The 23,780-nt window shown below is 44.8% G+C and overlaps 1 protein-coding gene across 2 annotated transcripts in view; it reads right to left on the bottom strand.

Annotated features, from left to right (window-relative positions):
- The window catches only part of fgfrl1a (fibroblast growth factor receptor like 1a), a 69,100-nt gene that overhangs the window by 21,241 nt on the left and 24,079 nt on the right, over positions 1 to 23,780 (bottom strand). For both annotated transcript variants that reach the window (XM_041944696.1, XM_041944697.1), the window contains exon 3: positions 20,699 to 20,971. In XM_041944696.1, coding sequence (XP_041800630.1) covers positions 20,699 to 20,971 — 273 coding nt within the window. The remainder of the gene's footprint in view (positions 1 to 20,698; positions 20,972 to 23,780) is intronic.

The following is a 23,780-nucleotide window of genomic DNA, read 5'->3' as shown; positions in this document are numbered from 1 at the left end:
AATACAGATCATTTATTAACAATCATAAATAAATATTAATATTAATATATAAAAAATATTTTTATGAAACAAACCAAACTCAAGGTCAAATTAACGTTTCCGGAGCTTTCAGTAGGTGGATTTGCTCAGAGGTCATAGAGGTGGATCTGTCTGAAGATGAGAAGTCCTGAAAGTCATCCATCTCCATTACAACTGGGAAAATGTCAGCCTGATGACTGAGTGATATGGCTGGAAGCTCAGGAAAAAACAGTGAATGGACTTCTGCGTAGACTAATGCGTTTCTTAAACTATTATTTCCAGGGCCAAGAATGAACTTTTGTGCTCAAGGATAGTGTTATTTTGGGCAGAAATGATTAGATGATTATTGATAAAGTATCTGACTGAATGACCTGGCAGCATTTTTTATCATTCATCAAGCAGAAATGTCCAAAACTGGCTGGTTTCAGCCGGTTTGCTGCTTCTCTCTGTTTCGGATCACTGTAATTTGAATATTTTTTGGTTTTGGATTGTTGATTCTACAAAACAGCAGTCTGCAGGGCTCGGGCTCTGGAAACTTGTGATCAGCATTTTTCAACATATTTTGACATTTTCTACACTAAATGATTAATCAATTGATTTAAAAATGAAAACAACTGATGATTACATTTATATTCCATAAAATCAGATGTTTTTGGTCTTTTTTCGGAGCACTGTCAGATGAGTCAATACATGAAATTATGAAACTAATCATTAGTTGCAGCCCTGAAATTATTATGATTTTAACTTCATCCCTGTCAACTGTTTCGTTAAAGTCCCTCCGATCACTTATTTCTTAGAAGCGATTACAGAAAATCCAACATCTGTCGCTCTGACACATGGACCAGAGGAAAAAGCCATAGTCTCTGTGCTAAAAGCTGTCAGATTCTCCAGAGAAAACAGCAAGATGTGTGCACACGTGTACTCGTTTTCCACACACACACACACACACACACACACACACACACACACACACACACACACACACACACACACGCACGTCACTGTGATTTACACTCTCGCCTGTGGAGAGGCTGTGTAGCCTTATGGAAATCATTATAAGTTGTGCTGCTACACAGTCCTCCATTAACAGCATGAGGGAGAGACACTGAAAGGAGCTGCGACGGAGAAAGAGAGGGAACACAACGGGAACTGACTGACTTTTAGAGGAGGTCAAGAGGCAGCAGGAGAGAGATGAAAAGACCGAGCTGGAAGAGAAAAAGGCGACAGTGCAGGGAGAGATTTATTAAGTGTGACTGCAGAACAGACAATCACACACTAACAGTTAACTGCTACTCTCTATGAGCGACAACGCTGGCTTACATGACAGATTAACAGCTTGCGTGTCAGTGTGTGTGTGTGTGTGTGTGTGTGTAAACCTGGAGTACTTAGTGGGCAGTGATCACAGAGGTGACGTGTGTTTGAGGTGATGACATTTCCCGGTGTTCATTAAATCACTGAATCACACACACACACACACACACACACACACACACACACACACACACACACACACACACACACAGAAACACTTCGTAAGATTTAAAAATCCTCATAAGGTAAAACATCTCCTGCTCTGAAATGTTTCTGGAACATTTAATCTCATTACCCCTCATCATCATACACATGCAGACACACACTCAGACACACACACCAACACCTGACAGGGTTTTCTGCTCCAAATATTCGGCCCCCTCCTCCCTGCCTCGGCCCCCTTGGACCGGGCCAAGACAACAACAAACTCTTTACGAGGGCAGCTTTACGAGGCTATTTACAAATGCGATTACACGTCGTGCCATTCTGGGCTCCGGCTCTCTGAAATATGACGAATGCACGTCAATGTTGGGCCGGGAATTGCTTCCAGCTTTTTGACCTATTTTATACAAACCTATGTGTGTCAGCCAATCACACGCACATGCACACACGCAGAGACGTACTAACACAGACGCACGCACATTTACACAGAAACTATTTCATATAGTGATCTTGGTATGTGGTTGATTAACCAAGGTTTTTGGCTGGCAAGAGTTTCAGAGTGGAGGCAGGTTTAAAAGGGGTCAGGGTGTGTGTGTGTATGTGTGTGTGTGTGTTATTACATGGTGCAGGTTTAAGTGAAGAAGTAAAGAAAGCAAAGATCCTCAGTTATGTTTAATGAGCTGTACACTGACATCCAAAAATCTGACATCCAGGCTTTGTTACTGAAGACTGGATAATACACAATAATCATTTCAATGACTGAAGTCCTGCCTAAAATGTGCTTTTTCAACAGGTTTTTTAGAGTGACGTGCCACTACAGCTGACAAGTTTGATCAGTCGTGCTTGACATGAGAAACCAGTTTCAGTTTTTCCAAAGTCACTGAATCCAAAAAGGCTTTCCTCATCGATTCATATCAGTCCTTATACTTCTTCTTTTTTTTTTTTTACTGGAACAAAATGTGCAGTGTTGGAGTCAGAATTGAATTAGACTGCAGTGAGAGTGACTGCGAAGCTTTCTGCTGGTCGGACAGAAACCAAGTTTGCTCCAAGCCCAAACAGCTGAGGCAGGATTGCATAAGAGGCGCTGAAGGTTTGAAGTCGTATTACAATTCCCCACAGCTTAGTTGCACAGAAAAACCCTTTGGATTGTTGAGAAGTGTGTGAATGAAGTCCCTCGATTCAAACGTAGTATTCCCTCGACCAAACATTGCACCGAGTTTCACCGACATGAGCTCACGAGGTTTTTGAATCGCTGTGCTGTCAGACAAACAGACCAAAAGCAAAAAGGATCAAATCTACAGCCGATCAATCACAAGTGGGGCAGCATTAAGCAAGATAGCCCAGATGATCCCTCTCCCCAGCAACATTTTCCAGCCGCATCTGGGGGATCCTGAGGCGCCCCCCGGCCTTTACCTGCCTCCCAGCTGGCTATGCACACAGCGCCAAAGCCGATCTGTGCGGGCGGAGGGCCCACAATCAGTCAAAACTAATAAGTCCATCACAAACACGCAGCACATGTCAACCTGGACTGACACTCCTTCTCCCGAGGTTTTTTTAAGTGTCGGGGGTGACTTCACTGACAGCTAAAAATGACCATCAAGGTTTTCAGCACTTCTTCTCTTTCTCAAGCACACTGTAAAACCACCTCATGCTTTCATTACAGAACAATCCATGTCTTCAAATACCTCTACCCACGTCTGTGACAACATGAAAAAGGGCGGCACGCAGAGAAACGCGCCTGGTCATCAATATGAAGAGCTGACCTCTGAGAGCGACAAGCTATTCCTCCAGCAGAATTATTACTGCTTTTATAACCTTGTGACCAGCTGCTCCGGCTGTGCAAGTTCTGCTTACGGCTGCAGCAAAAACCAAGAAACCGGCCGTGTATATTCGTCAGTTAGCTCAGGGAGCTTGAACATTTTAGGCTTATCTAAGCCGCGATCCCCCGCTCTCCACCTTCCCTGTCTGTGTTCTCTGCCTGCAGAGGTAAACACTGAGTGTGTGAGTTTCTACAGCGAAGCGAAACAGAGCTCTGTTTCTCTCGCAGACTAAACAAAAACAGTTTTAGGGGAAACCTTTTGTGCGCCAGCATCACGTTAGAGAGAGAGAGAACAAGAGAAATAAAGAGTGAAGGTGCATGCATCTGTGTGTGTGGATGAGTGTGTGTGTCTAACTCTGAGCAGAGCTCTGTATTTCCTGAAGCCGAGCGGACCGCAGTTTGATCTCGTGCCATGAATGGGCTCAACACACTAATTACAGCCACCTGTGTTTGTGTGTGTGTGTGTGTATACAGTATGTGTGTGTGAGGTATGGGTAGCTCCATGAAGGAGGAGGGTGACTGTACGGTCCTGCTGTTTCCACTCTGTCCACATATGCACATTTAAAGGGAAAATAATGTAGCATCATACTTTGAGCAGTCTTGAGGTGCTGTTTTCCACTCTTGGGCTAAACTTCAGTGTGTGTGTGAGTGTGCAGCATGTCTGAGTCTGTCTGTCCAGCTGTCAGTCACTCGGTTAAATCAGGGACACACCAGTGGACGTTTTAAGTCTAAACACACGAAAACCCAATTCTACTGGGCCCATTTTAAGATGTGAGGGACCAGAATCGAAAAGACCAGATTCCATATGATCTGTGCTGTTCACGCTGTCACGAAAAAAACAAAAACATAAAAAACATTTGAGTTACATATGAGCAAAAAAGAATTTGGGCCACTTGTGCCTGCAGTGTGAACGCAGCCAGAGTGAGACAGATTGGGCCAATTGTTTCATTGATCCATCAAACCGCTGACATCGCCCTCACCACAAATTGCTCGCTTTGAAGCTATGCTTTCCATGTGTGCAACAAGGTCTGATGACGCACGCCTTCACCTTTCCAGTGTGTGTGAGACAAACTGCCTCGTTCCAGGAAAAGCGACCGGTAGAATGAAATGAAATGGACAGAAATGATCATTAAGTCCCAGACTAGGCTGAGGGAAGAGTGCGTGGCTAAAGGCGGACATCAGGCGACTACTCGTGCGTTCGAACAGGAAGCTGCAGACTACACGCACACGTCTTCCTCGCAGATAAAACAGGAGGTTTTACGGCAAAAGCAGTAAATATTAATATGATAACAGCTCAGCACATCTGGTGCTCTTGTGTTTCACTCCGCAAATATCTAACTGTGAGCTGAAAGAGTGCAACTGGCTTCAAATGAAGGTCAGGCAGTCGTCTAAGTGTTGAATATCACACACACGCACACACACAAAAATTGCCATTGAGAACAGCAAAGCCCCTAAAGTTCCCAGTTCCTCTTGACTAAATCCCGAATAAGCTAACGCTTCCAGGTAACTAATTTAAGCCAGGGAGCAAAGTTTTGGCTAAAACTGCTAGTAATAAAACGCTGTTCCAGGAAGTAAAACCTACCACCCCGACAGGCTGAAAATAGTTCCAGGCCCCTCAGCAGTGCGGCTTTTATAGATCCACCGTACAGCTGTATTATATTGTACCGCTCTCTCCCTTCTCACCCGAACCTTTTCGATGTTAACTCACATTATATGTTGCAGCGTTTAGCTCGTGCTCTTTTCATGACGATGTGGATAAACTCACACTTTTGTGTTTTTCAGTCAGCTTAACACCTGTCATGTCGATCGAAGAAACGCCTCAGCTTAGGGAAAAACAACAGAGGCGATCGATACATGACGCTGAATTATCACTAAGACAAACACACGAATCTGTTAGCTACTTCAGCTTTTGCAGTGAGGTGAAACGTCACACTATGTGACAATGCTTGATGCTGATGGTGCAACAGAACTGTGTTTACTGCTAACCAAGCATTCTCGGTACGGTAACTCTTAATTTACTGTTAGGCAAACTTATGCATTTTATTCTTTTTACTTTTACTAACTACTATTTACTGTGTTTTACTGTTAACCTTGCTCTGGTGCAAGGGTGAAGGTATGCGTTTGTTCGTACTTCAGACACGCATCACACGTCCTGCAGTTGGTGGTCTACGTCCGCAGATGTGCTCCACACATGCAAGAAGAAGAGCTCCTTTGTTGTATTTGTTTGTTTGTGTGTTTTTACACTCCTTTTAAGGTGGATGGAGACAGATCTCCTTGCAGAGCCTCTGATCAAAGCCTGTCAATTTTGCTTTTTTTGTCCGCGCTGTGGTGTGCGCGCAAATTTTGGGACACGGGCTGATGATGAAATGTGCGCCGAGCGGAGCACCTCGGCCACGCAGATGTGGCAAGCATGAACTGGGCTTCAGAGGACAATGTTGAGTGAGACTCCGGTACGAAAAGTGGAAACTAAATTCTTTCTTCAACCTTTACTGGAACTGTGCTCAGCTTGCTGCACCTACAGCACAGTGAGGTCCAGAGGAGACATCTCCATTCTACATCTGGCCAATTATCCACAGGAGAAATGTACTGAACTCCACCAACAGCCTTTCTTTTTTCACTCTGTGAAAGCGTTTCAGGGCAGATTTTCCTTCTGGTACCCTTGAGTAAGAAACTAAATCCCTATCTGCTTTCCTACCGCTGACCCTGGCCCCTGACCCCCCTGGAAGGAGGCAAAAGAAAGGGAATTTTTTCTACTAGGGATCAATAAAGTGTCACATTATAAACTGATTCTGACTCCAACTATTTCACTCAATCTTTCTGCAACTGCTGCCTCACTGCAAGAATGACGGGAAGGAAGAGAGAGTTCAACTGTGTCGCTTCCAGCTGACAAAGCACAAATCCTGCCCCATTCAATCTCCATCTGATATTATCATAATACACAATATGTGATTAACATGCCACATTTTTATGGGGCGTTAATAAGTCCAGATCCATTTTCCAGCAGAGTTACTCCTAGATTAAGCTCTGGTATATTTGCAGACGCTGCGGCCAGGCACGGGCCATTTACCCTTGGCGGTCAGGTTTAGGTTAACAACAAGGCCTGGGTTTGGTTATGACATGAAAAATGTTGAGAAACCCAACAGTGAGAAAATACATGAAGCACCCCGGCCTCTTCCAACGCCGAACATGGACTGTGTCAGAGCGTAAAATATCAACAGAGCGATGAAATAACATACATGCACGAGGCACAAGTGGTTCCACACACTCTCTCATAAACGTCACACAATGATGGGGTTTATGAGTTCTGAAAATATACAGCGGGGGATCAAGTTTTCGCTTTTCTGTGTGTGTGTTCATATAGACGCACGTGTGCGTGTTTGTACATCAAAAAGCTCCCGGTTAAGCTCATTTCATTTTTTCATGTGTCTTCCTCCTCGTTTCTTTCTGCTCCTCTCTTCCACATGCATGTGCGGCGGCTGTGCTTCTTCACGTGGCTGTTTTACATCACTGTTCACACTTCACTGATGGAGCAACCGGGTCGGGTGTGGAACAGACTAAGAACAAAAAAACGGAGACGGACGCCACACGGAAACGTGGCAAATACGCAGCCGAAGCCTTGACCCTCCGCCCGGCAGATTGACGTGATGGAGGCGATCCAGTCAAGGGCAGAAATGATTCAGTGGAATTAGTGAATTACTTCATGTCCGCTGCTCACGGGGGGGCTCTGAGATCACAGATGTGGAAACAGAGCGTGTGTCGTCATACAGTGTTCGTGGCTTAGGCAGACGACATATAAAGTCCAAGGTGAACTCGCTGGACAGTCTGTGAAGAGCTGCAGATGGTCTTGAGCGACCCAAAGGAGATGCAGATTGCTCTAAATTAACTGCACAGACCTGGTTTCAAAGGAAAATAATGAATGTTTAAACCTGCGAACGCAAAATGAGATGAGCGAGGAAGCTTGTTTTTCACAGTGCTGACACTGTGCAGGAGCGCAATAGCATCTTTTGCATGACTTCATTTCTCCGATGCACCTGTCTACCAGGTGTGCATTACACAACATCCCCTAAAACAATGTTAAACACTGCTATCAGAAACAAAGTCTGCCGACCCCTCTCCTCCTAAAAACTAACCTTTTTCTAATCTTTGCCTTTTTTCCTTTCAAAATATTGCATAGCTTTACTTTTGAAATCATCGAAAATGACCTGTAGACATATGCCACCTGTTCCAAAGGGTCACTCGAGTGTGTTGTGTTCTGAAGGGACGCACTGTCTGTTTAAGGTGCACTGACTCAGATATATTTAGTAGTTTGCTCCAACCTCAAACCATCCTGGCTTATAAAAACTGCTGTCATATCCCAAAAATAGATGATGTCCCCATCAGCAAAGTGCAGCCTCTCTCATGCGTGAAGGCACAACAGGAGGCAGAAACGTTTCAGTAATTCCTTAAAGACGATGGATGATAAAAACCACAGAAATATGCTTGTGGCCCTTATTCATCGTTGTTAAACTGCCGTCTAACTGAGTGATTTAATGAAGGAAGCAACAGTTGTATAAAGCATGTGTACATGTAAATCATATGTCGGTTATCTTTATTATTATTATTATTATTATTATTATTATTATTATTTGTGTGTGTGTTTGCAATTTGTATGCAATGTGTATTTGTAATTGCGTGCTTAAGTGTGTATTAGTGCATCTGCCTGCATTTACTTTACATGCACTACTGTATGCACGTACACGTGAGTGTGTGTGTGCTCGTCCAGCTGCCGCCTGTGTAACTCTAGTAAACATCAAGGCAGCGCTTTGCTTTGCCGAATTAACAAAATCTCTCACATCCATCGCCACGCGCCGCCTTTGAAAGGCACACCGCCGGCCTCGGCTCAGGTCTTTGAACTCTCGATCATTCCCTCCCTCGCCCACCCTGCTCTTCCCTGTATCAAGTTATACTCCACTTAAATATCGACTCATTAGTGCTTTAGTTTTCTCCCCATTTGACCTCTTTCTCATCTTACATTCCTGAATTCATTTTCAAGTCGGGGTCCTGGAGGCGCGATCACGACTGCTGAAAGTCTGGTTTCCGGCGAATTGCACAAGCTCTTGAATCTCACCTATTCAGTATTCTCATACGTAAGACTTGTCTGCTCTTTATTCCTGGCTACTCGTCCATCATTGCTGATGTCGATAATTTAACAGTCCACAGTCTGATTACCTCCTTCTCCTGTCTTATCTAAAATATCATCTGTTAAACTGAGACAATTCATGACCTCTAAAACAGCAGGAGGCACTTAAAAAGGGTAAAGAAATAAACAAGAAAAACATTTCATGTAAAGTTCAGTAGAGCAAATAAGTTGCAAAAAACAGACGCTAATATCCAATTGTCATTTACGTCTTATGGTTTGTTCTTTAAAGAGTAAAGTGTTTTTTGCTCATACGGTGATTAAGTTGCAGGAATGATGCATGCTGGTATGCTGACTTTTAATCGTTATAGAAATCAGACTGACTGACAAGTGAAGGACAGTTTTATAGGACAGTTTCTCCACTCCTGACTGCTTCATCCTGAGGCAGTTAACTCCACCCACCCGGTATTCTCAGGAAACTAATCTACACATAATAAATTATTAGAGGCGTCGTTGTGTCCCAGGTCTCCCTACTGCTGCTCTGCTCAGCGCTGAGTGTTAAACTCCACCGTGATCCCTGCGGGGAACGTTTGAGAGGCCTTAAAACGAGTCACGCTTCAAAGCAACCAACGGACCTCTCCAGCGTGGGTATGCCGTGTGCACGCGCACGTGTTCGCTTCGCAACACACCGATGACTGCGTAGATCTGCGTGCATGCTCACGAGCGTTTACACTCCCTCCAAGTGTATGTGTGGAGAACATGCGGCCGTCCTGTTCCACTTCAAAGACGCTGGCACTCTCCGCCGTGCGAGGCTGCACGCTGACAGGCTGTCTTTGATGAGCAACTATTTACAACAATGTAAAACTAACCCGCTCATCATGATGTGCTGCCGGGCGACGTTTCAACATGACTCACGCCGATGCCTGCTTTGTTCAAAACTCATTTGAGTTACTCAGAGCTGCTTGCGGATTAATAGTAATGCAACTTTTTATCCGAGCCCAGTGGGACGCCCTGTTGCTGCTTACTCACCTCCAACAGTCAGAGTGTTTGGTCTTGTAGTGAAGGCAAGTATGTGTACATGCCTGTTCCTAGTTTAGACTCTGAAAGTGGGTAAAACTAAGAAACACAACGCATCGGGCAGCTGTTTGCAGTGTGCCCATGTGGTAAGTAGTGTACTTGTGTAAACAGGAAACACACATAGCTGCTGTCAGCTGAAAATCTCTTCAGCCCAAAGTCATCTACAGGTCAAAGGAATTTCACACCCTTTAGGCTTGGAAAATCCTTTCAAGTCCCTATCGGCCACATTAAGAAACGTGTTTTACACTTAAAACAATGCCATGTTCTTTGTGTGCGACAGTGGTATTGAAGATACCGCACGCTCAGGGATGCAGAAAACCAGTAACACGGCCCAGGAGAAGGAGGAGAGGGGTCGGCGTGGGCTGACGGCGGCTTAACTCTGCGGCTTGTCCTCATCGTTTAACGACATGTCTGACAGCGGCAACACATCCTCCGCTCTGCCTTCCTTTCTTCTTACTTCTGTTTTCACTTGTTGTGTTAGTTATGGTCTGCGGGCCAAGTGGAGTTTCAGCGGAGGACCAAAAAGGACACGCTCGGCTCGTCACGACGGCTTAAACCTGACGAGCGTTGGCATGAAGCTCCAGCAGAACAGAGAGATTGTCTGAGGTCATTGGACAGTCTCGCAACAGCTAAAAACCTCTGGAACTGAAAGGAATTTAAAAGGTGCTGAAATTAGTGGACTTAAAAAGAAAAGAAAAAGAGATGCACACAGAATTAAGACATTTAGGCACAAAATCTTAAAATCTAACCATGTGGCACACACACACACACACACACACACACACATATATGCAAATGCAAAATAGAGCTGGAACAAAGGAATGTAGAGAAGAGATTATGGTCACAGCCACAGAGTGTGTGTGTTTGTGTGTGTGTGTGTGTATCAGTTTTCAGCGTGCTGTCACGCTGATCAAACTTCAGGCTGATAGCGGAGGCGCCGCACAAGCATCGCAGTGTTTGTCGAAGAGCCACGGGGAAAAACTCCACGCACACACACACCTCACCCGGACAACACAGCCAAAACATATCGCGCATGCATTTCTGTGAAATACAATGCAGTGGAATGCAGCATCATGCAAGTGAGCACATGCAGACACACACACACACACACCTGATGGCTCCGAACACAACCGGCCTGTTGGAGCTCATTTCTTGTTCTACACTGTCTGTTTCAAATTACATATAATTCATATGAAAAGATATTTCAGTCAGCACTTTTTCTTCTGTAATCACCGTTTTCTCGTCTGCCCCTTTTCACCTCAGCTATGTTGCATGTTTAAGAAGCGATAAAGCATTTTATCAAACTTCCTGGAGCTGAGATACGGCATGGTGGCAAAAGCCAGTTCAGTCTACCCACTTTCTGCAACCGCAGGACAAGAAAACATCGAACAAGGCTTAATCAAACCCAGATAAAACACTGGCTTTGGGAAACATAGCTGAAACTGTGATAAAGCTTTTGATAAGTGGAAGTTTTTCCATGCCTGCTGCTTTTTTTCTGTGAATGCGAGTGTTTTTCTGCTGCATCCCGCCTGCTTGTTGTCAGTGAGGTGAGGTTGGAAAAGCCAGATGTAACTGCTGGAATCTGAAGAGTCACAAAGGGAGACCGAAGGGTGGGGGGGTGGGGGGTTTGGATCTCGGAGCATAATTCGCTCTTCACGTCGTCATTAAGACATCAAAGCGGCTGCAGAAGATACAGGGCTTTTCAGCGCTGACACAAATGCATTCTCGGGGAGAGGAGTAACGAATGAGAGTGGAACAGGAGAGAAAAGAAAGGAGAGGGAGGAGGAGGAGGGACGTTGCGTGTTGAAGAACCAGCCTTTGATGATGGCGCAAGAGCGAAGCAGCAAAAAGCAGACAAAAGTTTCTAAAACTTCAAAAGAAGCCTTTTTGTAGCGCAGGTCCGCTCTCTCTTTCTCCTTGATTCTTCCATTCTTCCCTCTCCCTCCTCTCTTCAAACATGTCTTTGCTAATTGCCAGACCCTGTTCTGCCCTTCGTAGGCTCTCCACTCCTCGAGGCCTATTCAGCAGGGGGGTTGTTACAGAGGGAGGGCCTAATAACCCGCTCTGAGTGGGACAATGGAGCCTGCAGGGCCAGCTACAAAATCCCAGCCCTAATGAGAAAAGACTCCTTCAGCGAACAAGCAGGTCTGTCAATAGACTGGCCTATTATGGAGTTACAGGGTGGGGGGGCGGCGGGCTGGGGGCATCGCACGTGTGTTTTTGGCATTCAAGTCATGGGCACATTTGACTGTAATAGAGACATAAAGTAATAAAATTAAACAAGTGTGAAATCGAAGAAGATCAAGGAAAGAGATAGGAAGCAATAATGTGTGTTTAAGTGCATGTGTGCCTGTGTGTGTGTGTGTGTGTGTGTGTGTGTGTGTGTGTGTGTGTTGCTACCTCCTGAGGGTAACAATAGTGAACAGGCCAAATCCCCCAGCCCTCATAATGGCCACTAAGCTGTCTATTGAGGAGAACACAGCTCCCCTGCTAACTGCTCTGATCAGACACGAAGCCCCGCGCTCACCCACTCGCCTCCTTCACTTCCTTCCTTTCAATATTTCCTGAATCTTGCTCTTTTCCTCCTTACCTCATCCCCTCATCTCTTCCTTTCCCTCTTCTCTCTATCTACTGACCACAGAAACATCCAAATTCAAGGGTTCCTTACTTACATTTTGGTTTATGTTTGTTTATGTAAAAAAAAAACACTATTGAACTGAATTCTTTCAAACATCAAATTGGCCTAAAAATTGGCTTCATATATCGATTTATCTATTAATTCCAAAATCTGTCGTGCTCCCCTCCTCTTTCTTAATCCCTCTCCCCTTCTTTTTCGTCTCCTCCTCTCTCCTCCCCTCACCACTTCCTTCTCCTCCCAATCATTTTTGCAGTGTGTGTGTGTGTGTGTGTGTGTGTGTGGTTGTGTGTGATGAGGTTTTGGAGAGGTCACCCCCTCGGCTGTGAGAATGCAGTCGTTGTTGTGGAGTTATGCAGTGAAGGATGCTGAAGCACCTCGTTTCCTTTCAGTCGCAGGTGGGGTGGGCTGTTGGGGTTTTTGGTTGGTGGAGGGTGGTTGTTAAGTGGGAGGGGGGGTGGAGTGCAGGACACATCTCCTATAAGCACCACTCTAAGAGCAGTGAGTGTCTCCTTGAGAGGATTTGTTGATGCCTTTCACATGTCTGAACTCCCCCCAGCTCGATCATCACCGCACATTTACTCACCCAGAAGCTTCTTCACTTGCTTCATTCCTGATATTGATTAGCTGTTTGGAATAAATGCATTAATCTGATCAATCATATGAATTAACCACCAAACTTGACACATTGTCAAAATCCCCAAAATTTGTTGCTTTTCTTTATTTCATGCGATTCTCGTTTTTTGTCTTTTCTGCTTACAATGACTGGAGTTGAATATTTTTGAACGTATTGATATCTGACTTTCAGTATGGATCTAAAAACAATACTTAACTGATTTGATGTTGAGTTGATGATTGCTTTGAGAAATACACACATTTTTTCTGTGAATCTCTTTTCTTTACTTGACAAAAGAAGCCATGTTGTCTAAACATAAGGAGCTATACAACAGCCAACATAACATAACATTGATTTAAATCAGGAACAATGTGAATTTGTGCCAGCTTGCAGTACAGAACCGTGTTTGATACTTGTGTTATTGTCACTTGATGGTAATCAGTAGCTGTGGTTCCATCAAGGTGCTTCAATTTGAAAAGACTTTTCACAAATATGTTTTTACACTTGCTTGAGGTGGTGTTGGAGGAGTGTGTTGAAGCACTAAATGGAAGAGGGAAAAACTTTTGCCAAACAGCATGAAACATGACCAATACCAGCTATAGATGGAAACACGGCGACTGATGATCTTTAGGTGCGGGGCAACTTCTCCACTCCTTCACCCACCCACTCAGTTCCTGCACACTTTCCCTCTTTACCGCCAGTAATTCTGCTCTTTACTCCTCACCTCCCTCTGCTACTGCCCTTCTCCCATCTTTTGTTACTGTTGGACTCACACTGAGGAGTTTGGTCTTAATTACATTAAACAAACTGAGGAACTGAGCTACTTTAAAGCAGCCCACATCCTCAAGTATTCAGTTTCACATAGTTTCACTCACATTTAGGGACAGAGTGTACTTCATAATGTCAGCAGTACTGCACCAAACGACCTGTGTTAAATTCTGCTACATTTGTTGCTTATATTGTGTACTCAAAGGATGCCCGCGAAGCCAAAACACACACAAAGAAGTAAAGTTACACCTTGTATTAGCTGTGAGTGTTGCTGTGGAAACCCAGAGCAAACTGGCTTTGAGAGCAGCTGGCAGATGAAATTAAAGGCGAATTCCACCCTGAAACAGGATTTACAAAGAATTGAAGTGAAGGAAGAGACAGAGTGGGGCGTAGTTAGCAGGAGAGAGGGGATATGTGGAGGACGATATGAAAGCAAGCGCTGGATGATGTTGTTACAACAAGAATTGATGCATGTAGCTTGTAGATGCTTCCACTCACGCTTGAGTGGAGATTTGAGACCCAGGAAGCTGAAATGAAGAGATTTCAAGCTTCAGTGAGAAACAAAAGCATTTAAAATATCCAAAACCATAGAAAACGTGCGCAGCACTTTAGTTTTGGGGTGGATTTCCCCGTCAGAATGACTCATTGCTCGGGTCTCGAGAAAGAGGCCCGTTGACTGACAGATGGCATCTAGAACGGAGAACTGAAGTTAAAGCAAGCAGAGGGTATTTAAGACCCATTAGGGGTCTACGAGAACTTGACTTGGCATACAATCAGTGGATGCAAGCCATGCTCACTTACTCACTCGCACACACACACACACACAGAAATGCACACACACAAGTGTAAATGGAGCATGAAGGCAAACAGAAGGGGGAAGAACGCGGAGCTGAAAGACGCTCGAGAGAAAAGACATCTCCTGTCGGCTGGTGGTGCAGGAGGAATACGACCGCAGGAGGGTTGTGGGAGAGAGAAGAAGAAGATGTTGGTAGGAGAGAGGGCAAAGATGTAAGAAATGAGATGGAGTTTCGGTGAGGAGGCAACTGGAGACAAATGCATGAACCTTTCCTGGATCGTTTCCACTGACGTTTTTCGATGCTGCGCTTTCCACAGACCTATCAATCTATCAGAGTGGAGACGAAGTGGAAGGAAAGGTAATTTCAGTGTCTATAGATAGAGCAGAAACACCTCTCTTGAGCCCTACAGTGTTCTGGATTCAAGCGTGACATCTCAACCTGTTAGGACACGGATTTCCAAAACTCTTTTTTTTTATTATCATTTTTGGTTCTCCAGACTTGTTGACATCTTCAGACTGAAGCCAGGAAAAACACAGAAGCCCTATTCTTTTCTGTCTCTGCGTCTCCGTCATGTCCATCTCCTTTCCGTCTCTTCGCTGGAAGTGAAACGAGGCAGAACGAGAGGATGTGGGACAGACAGCCGTGAAATGGAGGCCCTGAGGAGTGTGTGATTGTGTGGGCGTGTGTGTGAATGCATCTGTATTTTGTTCACATCTGTCTGTGATGTGTGTGTGTGTGTGTGTGTGTGTGTGTGTGCATGGAAAAACAACGTTATGTTTTCCTGCCCTGTCTTGTTGATTTGTATATGCACACAGATGCAGCACACAGATACAGCACATATATCTTTTTGTGCATCTGAAAGTGTTTGTCCCAACTGGACTCGACAACAAAACAGCTTTTGAAACTTGACTCCATTCTTTCTCCTCCTGTCTGCAACTCCGCAATTCATACGAGTATAAACACACACATTCACACACACCAGCATGTTTACATCTCCGTTCTCCACAGTACCACCCTGATTTCCGCAGGAACTGCTTTGTCTGCCTCACTGTAAGGGCGGCGTGCTGTTACAACAGGAGGACTAACATGAACTGAACAGATCCACAGCAGCGTGGAATCACCGTCTCAGCTCTGCTTTGACTTTCTGCAACTGCTAGCAAATCAATCACCAAGTTTTGGTTGTGCAGCAGTTCTGTCCTCAAAAGTTACAATTTTGAGGCATCACTGTGCGCTTGTTGCCTAAGATGCATATCAGGTACCGGCTGGGGACCTTTGTTGCTATCTCCCGCACACTCTCATGCTTCCTGTCTGTCTATGCCGGCGGCAAGACGGGCCAACAGTGCTGCAAGAATGGCTCGTTTCCTTTTCTGTTGTGCATTTGTCTCAAAAAATAAAGAACAAGAAAAACTTTATGCATAGAAAAATGAAAGAAATTAAGATAAACACTGGACTATATAAATGTATAGCCGCCAGAAACAGCAACTATTTGAGCAGAAGAAGAGTTTATGATCCACTGGTCGATACTGTCATGCTTGTAAAATGATCCTTTAGTATCTTTCATCCAGGCAGCAAGAAAGAAGTAAAGAGAGGAACAGAATGGATTCTGGGCTCGCAAGGGCAACAATATAGTTCAACCACGCATTGTTTTCTGTCTTTCATGTTCTGTAAGTCATAATTGAGACCCCTCCCCCCAAAAAATACCCTGTGAGGCCTGAAACCCTCATCTGAACACCAACTGAGCGGTTCCTGCAAACCAGCGAGCTGCAGCTTCACAGCATGCGTTTTTCTGCCATTAGTGAGAAAGTGCTGCATGCGTAACCTGAGCAGGAGAATCTGGTGGTAAAAAACAGCAACCCCCCCCCCCAACACATGCACAGATAGAATACAGCATAGACCTGCACAGCTGCCCTGGTGTGTCTGTATGTAGGTGGGTGAGGGTGTGTGTGTGTGTGTGTGTGTGTGTGCAATCACACAAACTCATACATTTCTCTGTGTGTGTGAGACTCACACCAATTAGGCTGCAAACCTTGGCCACCTCTACATCCTCTCCAGACGAGGCACCAGATATCTCAATTAAAAATGTGTAATCCGAGAGCACGAAAACAGAGGAGGTATCAGGATGGAGGAACTGAGGGATAGAGAGATGATGTTGGTCTGCAACCTGATCCCATGTGTTCGTTTTTGGCCGGAAGACAGCTGCAGTCTCCCTGCAGGATTTAAAAGAACTGGATGCTCACTGTGAAATAAAAGCAGACCGAAGTTGTCCAAATTGTCATGACGTACAGGACCGGGCTGTGTGACGTCAGGATGTCGGTCTGGACTGAGTAAAAACTTCTTTTAGTTGGGTTTAGCAGTGTTAGTCCATTAATCCTGACATAAAACCACACAGCTTCATTTGAGGGAAGTAAAACTGAATCGTTTTTCCGCAACAATCCTCTCCGAAGCCTCGTTTTGAGTTTATTGTCACGCTTCATCTCACGCTTTTTCTGCAAAATTCATAACGTACCTGCTGCTCGATGAACATGAATCACACACGAGCTCACTGATTCACACACGTCTAAGTTTGATATCTCTCTCTGCCTGTTTCCTCTTCGTTCTCCAATTATGACCAGATGTCAGCCGCTACGGTCGAGCTGTTAAATCACCACAAATCATCACAGCAGTTACTAATGAATGGACCTGCATGCACACACTGACAGGCAAACACACACTCTCACACATAAAGCGTGTCGATGAATATAAAAAACTCTAAAAATGCTAAAAACACACACAACTCCAACTTCCTTCTTTCCTTCCTTCTTGCGCACGGCTTCCCGACTCCGCTCCAGACACGCTCCCATTGTCATCGCATCTGGTTTGAACTATAAATTTTCTATCATTCACTCTTCTGGGAGGAGGGAAACAATCTCACAATTTCATACAAAGACAGGCAGCAGAGAAAGAAGAGGAGCGATGAAGAAGCGGAGTGGGAGGAAGAAATGAGAGCTCTCCTGGCGTTCAGCGTTCGAAGGACTTTGAGGTTTGCTGAGGAGAGAAAACATCTTTCTCAGTTTCACTTTACTGGTGGTCCCATAAATCCACGCACACCAACGCATACGTACGTACATGCGTCAGATAAACAAGCATGTGTACACACACACACACTGTTTACTCACGCAAACATTTGCCAACCTACACAGAATAAAAGAACAAACACTCTGAGGAATCTTCTAATTTCCCCCGCCAACAAAAGCCTTCACAAAACGCCTCTCCATCACTTCCAGCCACTGGGCAGCGGTACAGTGGATGTTTTACTGCAATCAAATGCTATTACGCCCGGAAAAAAATAGGAAACTGTGAAAATATTGATACAAATTAAAACGTGGTCGGGGGAAAAATGAGCCAGCCGACTGAGGGAGGAGGAATGAGATTGAGTGCTAATAGGAAAAAGGTGTCAAATGATACTTTGGGTTAGAAACTGAGAGGGAAAGACAATAAGACACAGGTGTGGGCTCATTACTGTGAGGCGGAGCGGTCGCTGAATAATTACCAGAGGACCACACAGGAGAGGAGAGGAGATGAAAGCAGAGAAGAGGAGGAGAGAAGGGAGGAAGAGAGGAGGAAACCAGAAACTCACAGCAGAAAACAACAGTCTAAAAAACCAATCATCATCTAGTTATAAGCCGATGAATCCACGTCTTAGACTGAGACAACTGAACTCATGCATCTACCCCCCCCCCCCATATTTTGAACATCATTGCCTATGCAGATTGTTCCAGCTATGAAAACACCGCCTTCCATGCTAACTGCCTCTCTCAGGAGATGCTGCGGCGTGACTCCTGGCTCGATTACAGGGAGGGGGTCATCTCTGAAGGTGAACCCGGTGGAGCGCAAAGTATCTGCGGCGGCCATTTGTGTAATCCGCTAGTGTTGTGATGTAGCCTTTCATGCGTGTGCAGCGGGGAGGGGGTGGGGTTCTGGGGACGATTCTCCAGATCCCAGTTTGGAAAAAACAGTCGACAACCTCACGTCAGTGCGGCTTCTTTGGTGCTTTTGATCGTATCAGACAACCAGAAGACTGAGTCGAACTGTAGACTTTAAGAAAAAATGCAAAAAGTTGAGTTTAAGGAAGAGAAAAAGTTCTAAAACTGGGCAAAGTCCACATGTTAACAGAGACTATATGATTGACCTCTCCAGAAAAACTACTAGGTGGACTTAAAGGTGAGAGCATTTTGTCAACTGTACCCATGTTGTTAAAGATGCATAAAAACAGCCGACAGTTACATCTAATACACAGTTTGACGTTTACATTTAAATCTATGTGGCGACATTGCTGTTGGTGGTCTTTTGTCAAAGAAGCAGCCACATGTTTTCATTCAAAGTCCCGATCCTCAGTGTCCAATGAGACTTCAGCTTAAATGACAAACTCCTGCTTTGGCAACGGGGGTTCGCCCAATCCATTGTTTCTGAAGTGTGTGTGTGTGTGTGTGCGCACATGTGAAAGTGAATAAAAGGGACAGTGAATGCGAGAGAGAGAGAGAGATAGAGAGAGAGATAGAGAGAGAGAGAGAGAGAGGGAGGCAGCAGCTGTCTGCCTGGATGACCTCAGCGGCAGCTGCTGCCCCCCTCCCCCGCCCCGCTGCCCTCTGTATGCCAGCTTGCCTTTGAAGTTCAGGTCAAGACCGATACAGCTTCGGATCACATACCGATAATCATTACTGGAGATGAAAGGATGTTATTCACTGCCAATATGCCAATTTATTGTACCAACACGGATAAAAAATCTATTCCTGCAGCAACAACTGGAACGCAAATTTAACAGGAACAAAACATGGCGGTAAAATCAGCTGCCTCATTAATGTGATAAAGTGAAGCACTTTAATATCTTTGGATTTGATGTATTACTGCATCTATAAGAAGGAAACCAATATGAGCCTTTTACTCTTTAACGTTTGTTACTTGGTCTCATGTCACAAATCATCAACTCTCAAAAACAAAGAATCTGAACAGCTTTATCAGTTATAGGTGAAGGAATTAAATTTTTTGCAAGAAAATGCGAAACTTTATTGGTAACCCGTGATGTCATGACTGTTCACAAAGTTGAATTAGAAGATTTATCAATTCTCTGTCAACATGCATCATCTCCGATCATTAAAACACGGGAAATATCGGTTGTTGTATCTGTTTGGGAGCTTTTTACTCGAGCCCGTCTTTGAAGTGCTGACGCTGGGCAGAGTGAGATGCTTTAGTCAGATTCTCTGGATCGCTGGAAGCTGACACACACACACACACACAGAATGGCATGTAGAGAAACACATGGAATGATGCACACACACAGAGCAGCAGCACACAGACACACACTGTCACACACCATCTTCCCTGCAGGTATTTTGTTCACACGGACGGGAATTGAGGGAAGCAGATATTTTGGTCCCAGTACAGAAAGAGACACACCTGTATGGGAGTTCACCGGGTCACAGACTACAGTCGACCCACGACACAGCTCACAGAACGCACAGCTGAGACGAAAACCTGAAGATTTACACACCCAGACACACTGACAACCGACTCCACTTTCTGGAGAGACAGTATGTAAAAAAACAGAACAAGGCACAACAATGAGTCTTTTATAGAGACATCAAAATTGAGACAGACATTCCATATTACACTGACGCAATGTCCCACACACACACACACACACACACACACACACACACACACACACAACCAGGGGAAAAACAAAAGCATCTTCTTTAACAAACTCTCATTCATAATCATAAAGGAACACACAAGCACAACAACTGTGGTCTCACACACACACACACAAAAACTCACACACACACACACTCACACACACACACACACACACAAGCAGAAAAACTGAGACAAAAGCAGCGCTTCATTGTCTGAAGAGCTCCGCAGGCTTGATAACTATATGAAGGCCCCACCAGGCGAACCTGCCTAATTATATCCTGGAAACGCTCGCAGCACAGTCAATGGCAGCAAGCGAGCAAGCATGGGCAACAACAAAGAAAGCCAAAGAAAAAAAGAAAAGCAAAGAGTGAAAAATCATGTGTAATGATGACGAGAAGATGTGAGCACAGTGGACCAAATGCAAACGTAAATGAATGGGAAGAAGGCAAGAGAGGCTCAGAGAAATAAAAGAGCAAGACGTGGTGCTTTACTCACTGATGGCTGGTTTTTATCAGTCTGTCATCATGAAAAATACACAGCTCCACGCTACCTCAACAAACGACTGGTGTAGTTTTCCTCAGAGTCTTCCTCCAGAATAAGATTTATGTGTGACTGAAGTTGCTGGTAGACTATATGTATTTTTCTTCATGCTCTGTCTATTTAGTCCAGGTTTGTATGGGTGTCTCGCCGCCACAGCAGCACTTACCTATAACGATGAGTGTGTAGTTGATGTTCACGCTGCCGAACCCGTTGGTGGCCTTGCAGATGTAAGTCCCTGCGTCCTCAGTCTCCACCTCTTTAATGCGCAGCGCGTGCTGTAGCACCCTGAACCGCGTCCAGCCGCTGTGGATGTTGCGGCCGTCTTTGGTCCACATGATGAGCGGCGGGGGGTCGCCCTCCACGGGGCAGGGCAGCTTCATGGTGCGACCCAGGCGGACGCTCTGCCGGTGGGCCACCCGCTCTGACACCCTGGGTGGACCTGAAGGAAGAGGATGGTTGATACTGAGGTTATGAAACACGATCAAACACTGAGATATTTCCAGATAAATGTTTATTCTCACTTCTCCTCCATCACACAAAGTTAAATCAGTGCTACAGTGAGTGTTAACAACCAGGTGACTCGATGCATGCAAACCTGCAAATGAAACTTTTCACAGTTGCTTACTCAAAAAGTGTGATATTTGTTTCCAACAACAGGAAAAATCCAGCTGCTTGAGCTGGGCAGAAGTGGAAATCACTGAGTAACAGTTACTAGTGTCCACACCGTTCATATCTTTGCCTTAATAGGTCATTCTGACCCACTTTGGCAGAGATACAATATCCTCCTACTAAGTACTATGATCCATTGAGGCATCAAACACACTTTATTCACATCCGATTACAGATACCAGACCGTATTCAGGTTTAGATTATATAGGACTGCAACTAATAATTATTTTCACTCTTGATTAATCTGAGGATTGTTTTCTGAGTAACAGTTGCTCATTAATTCTTCCCAGAACTCTTTAAATATCTCGCCAACCCCAAAATGTTCAGTTTACAATCAGTTATGACAAAGAAAAGCAGCACATTCTCAATTTGGAGAAGCTGCAATTAAAGAATGTTTTTGCTGTGTTTGCAGAAAAATGGTTATCAAAACAGTTGACAGTTATTTTTCTGTCGATCAACTAATGGATTCATCATATCGTCGTTTCGGTTCCATTTTCCGTGCAGAATGTGTGGTTTCACAGAGCATGAGTGGCTGCCTCCTCACAGTAACAGGTGTGTTGAGGGATGGAGGCATTAATAGATAAGCAGGTGAGTCAACAGGTTCAGGATCGAGGTTAGGATGACCTCTCTTAATGCCTGTTCTCACTTAAAGCACTATTCTCAGAAGCAGAGACGCCTCCAAATATGGCATGTAACACACAGGAATCATCCCTTAACCTCTGAGAAGTTTATAATGGCCTAGCTAAAACGCTGACATTTTAACACAGAGGACAGCAGATTCCCCAGGCAGCAAACGCAAAGCCAAGCTAATATGAAGTGAGATGTCGTGTCGAGACATAAAATGAGGCGTGACCTTGACCGCTCAGTAGCCGGTCTGCTGTGAAACTGCACACTAGACAAACAGAGGGGGTGAAGGAGTAGGCTTACCGACTTGGAAAGATGGGAGGAAATTAGGAAGTGGGGCTGATGGAGAGGAAAAACAGGGGTGAGGAGGAGGAGAAAGAAAGGAAAGAAGGTAGGAAGAGAAGGAAGGAAGTGAAGGGAATAAGAGAGGATGGAATTTAAGGGAGTAAGTCTTAGAGGTGAAAGGCGGTGAAATATGGCCGAATAGGAGAGCGGCACAAAGAAAGACAAACAGGAAGACAGAGAGATGGAAGCAGGAGGAGTGTGGGAGTCGGTGCGTTCTGTGCATCTCTGTTTGGCTTCTCGTTACTCCTTCTGGGTTAAAACAATACCCTCCAAATATAGTGCTGTAAACACACAACAGGCCACCATGTAGCAAACAGAGTGTCCTAACAGACTACAAAAGGCAATTGTATGGAAGACCATCAGAAAACAAGCCCCTTCAGGTCACGTCCTGCAGCGTAAGAAAGATTGAAAGGAAGGACAAAGGGTCTGAACAATGTGCCTGATAGAGGCTTATCTAGAAGAATGCATACGGTCTGATAACGATAAGAAACATGTGTAAACACACCTCAAATATAAGCATTTGAGGTGTGTTTCGTTTACCGCCCCTTTCGTCTGAGAAAGGGGCAGTAAATGGTGTTGCAGATATTGCATACAGAGACCTTTAATTTGCCCTCACAAACTAGCAGTATTTTGTTGTTTTTAGTCAGCTTTTGCCAGCTAGTGCAGAAGGAAGAGAGAGAGAGGTCGAGATGTTTAAATCACGCTATGTTTGAGCCCAGTGAAGCGGACTGCACTGCACGTTAGAAATAGATGGAAAAACAGTTGATGATGCACTGGAGTCACAGAATTTCATGTGTCTTGTTGAAGTACCGGGGGTGTCGGGGTACACAGGAGCCATGGTTCGCATCATACCCCGGTTTAGGAGTCACAGATCAGTGCAGAGTTCGGTACAGAGGGAAAAAAAACAACCCCAAATGCATAATGATATGTTTCATTTGATGTCGGTGTGTGTGGCTGCGTGCACTGTGGCGTGACTGTTTGGGACAAATAGCCAAACTGTTACAGTCCTATCAAGTACATTTCCACATGTGGATGGGACGAGACGTGGATCAAACTTCCTACCGTGCCATTAATGGAGGAGCCGCTCCACATCCTGAACACATCTCTTTTCTGGCTGCATCACCTACAGTGCTCAGTGTACATGTGTTGCTTACAGTGGACAGTTTGGGTGATCATTTTACTTATTTATGGATGCAATTTCAATTTTGCCTTGGCTTTCTCTGCCATATAAGTTCGGTTATGCTTTCAAACATTCCTAGATCTCAGCAACTTGGTGTTATTACGTTTATTATGATATTATTTCCCATAAAAAACACAAATAATTAGTTGCATTTTTGCATTTCTTTACTTAGCATACTTAGCATGAGCGACAGGAACCTTCATGGACTCCCAGCCTTCCTGCAGGGTCTCAGACTTTCAAAGAAAATCACGGCCCATCGTTGGCCCACAGTTGCCAGCTGTCAGCTGCCATCTAAACAAAACAAGATGCAGCTGCAGACGTAGAGGATGAATACGGTGACGGAGAGCGGTGTACATAAAGCTGATTTTAAAAACGGAGAACAGCTACAGCCTTCTAGTGTTTGCCGTCACGACGGGCTGCTGCTTTAACA

This window comes from Chelmon rostratus, chromosome 9 (genome assembly GCF_017976325.1).
Source record: "Chelmon rostratus isolate fCheRos1 chromosome 9, fCheRos1.pri, whole genome shotgun sequence".
Classification (NCBI taxonomy): Eukaryota; Metazoa; Chordata; class Actinopteri; order Chaetodontiformes; family Chaetodontidae; genus Chelmon; species Chelmon rostratus.
Note: the sequence above shows the minus strand (reverse complement) of the source record. Positions and strands in the feature narration are given on the sequence as shown.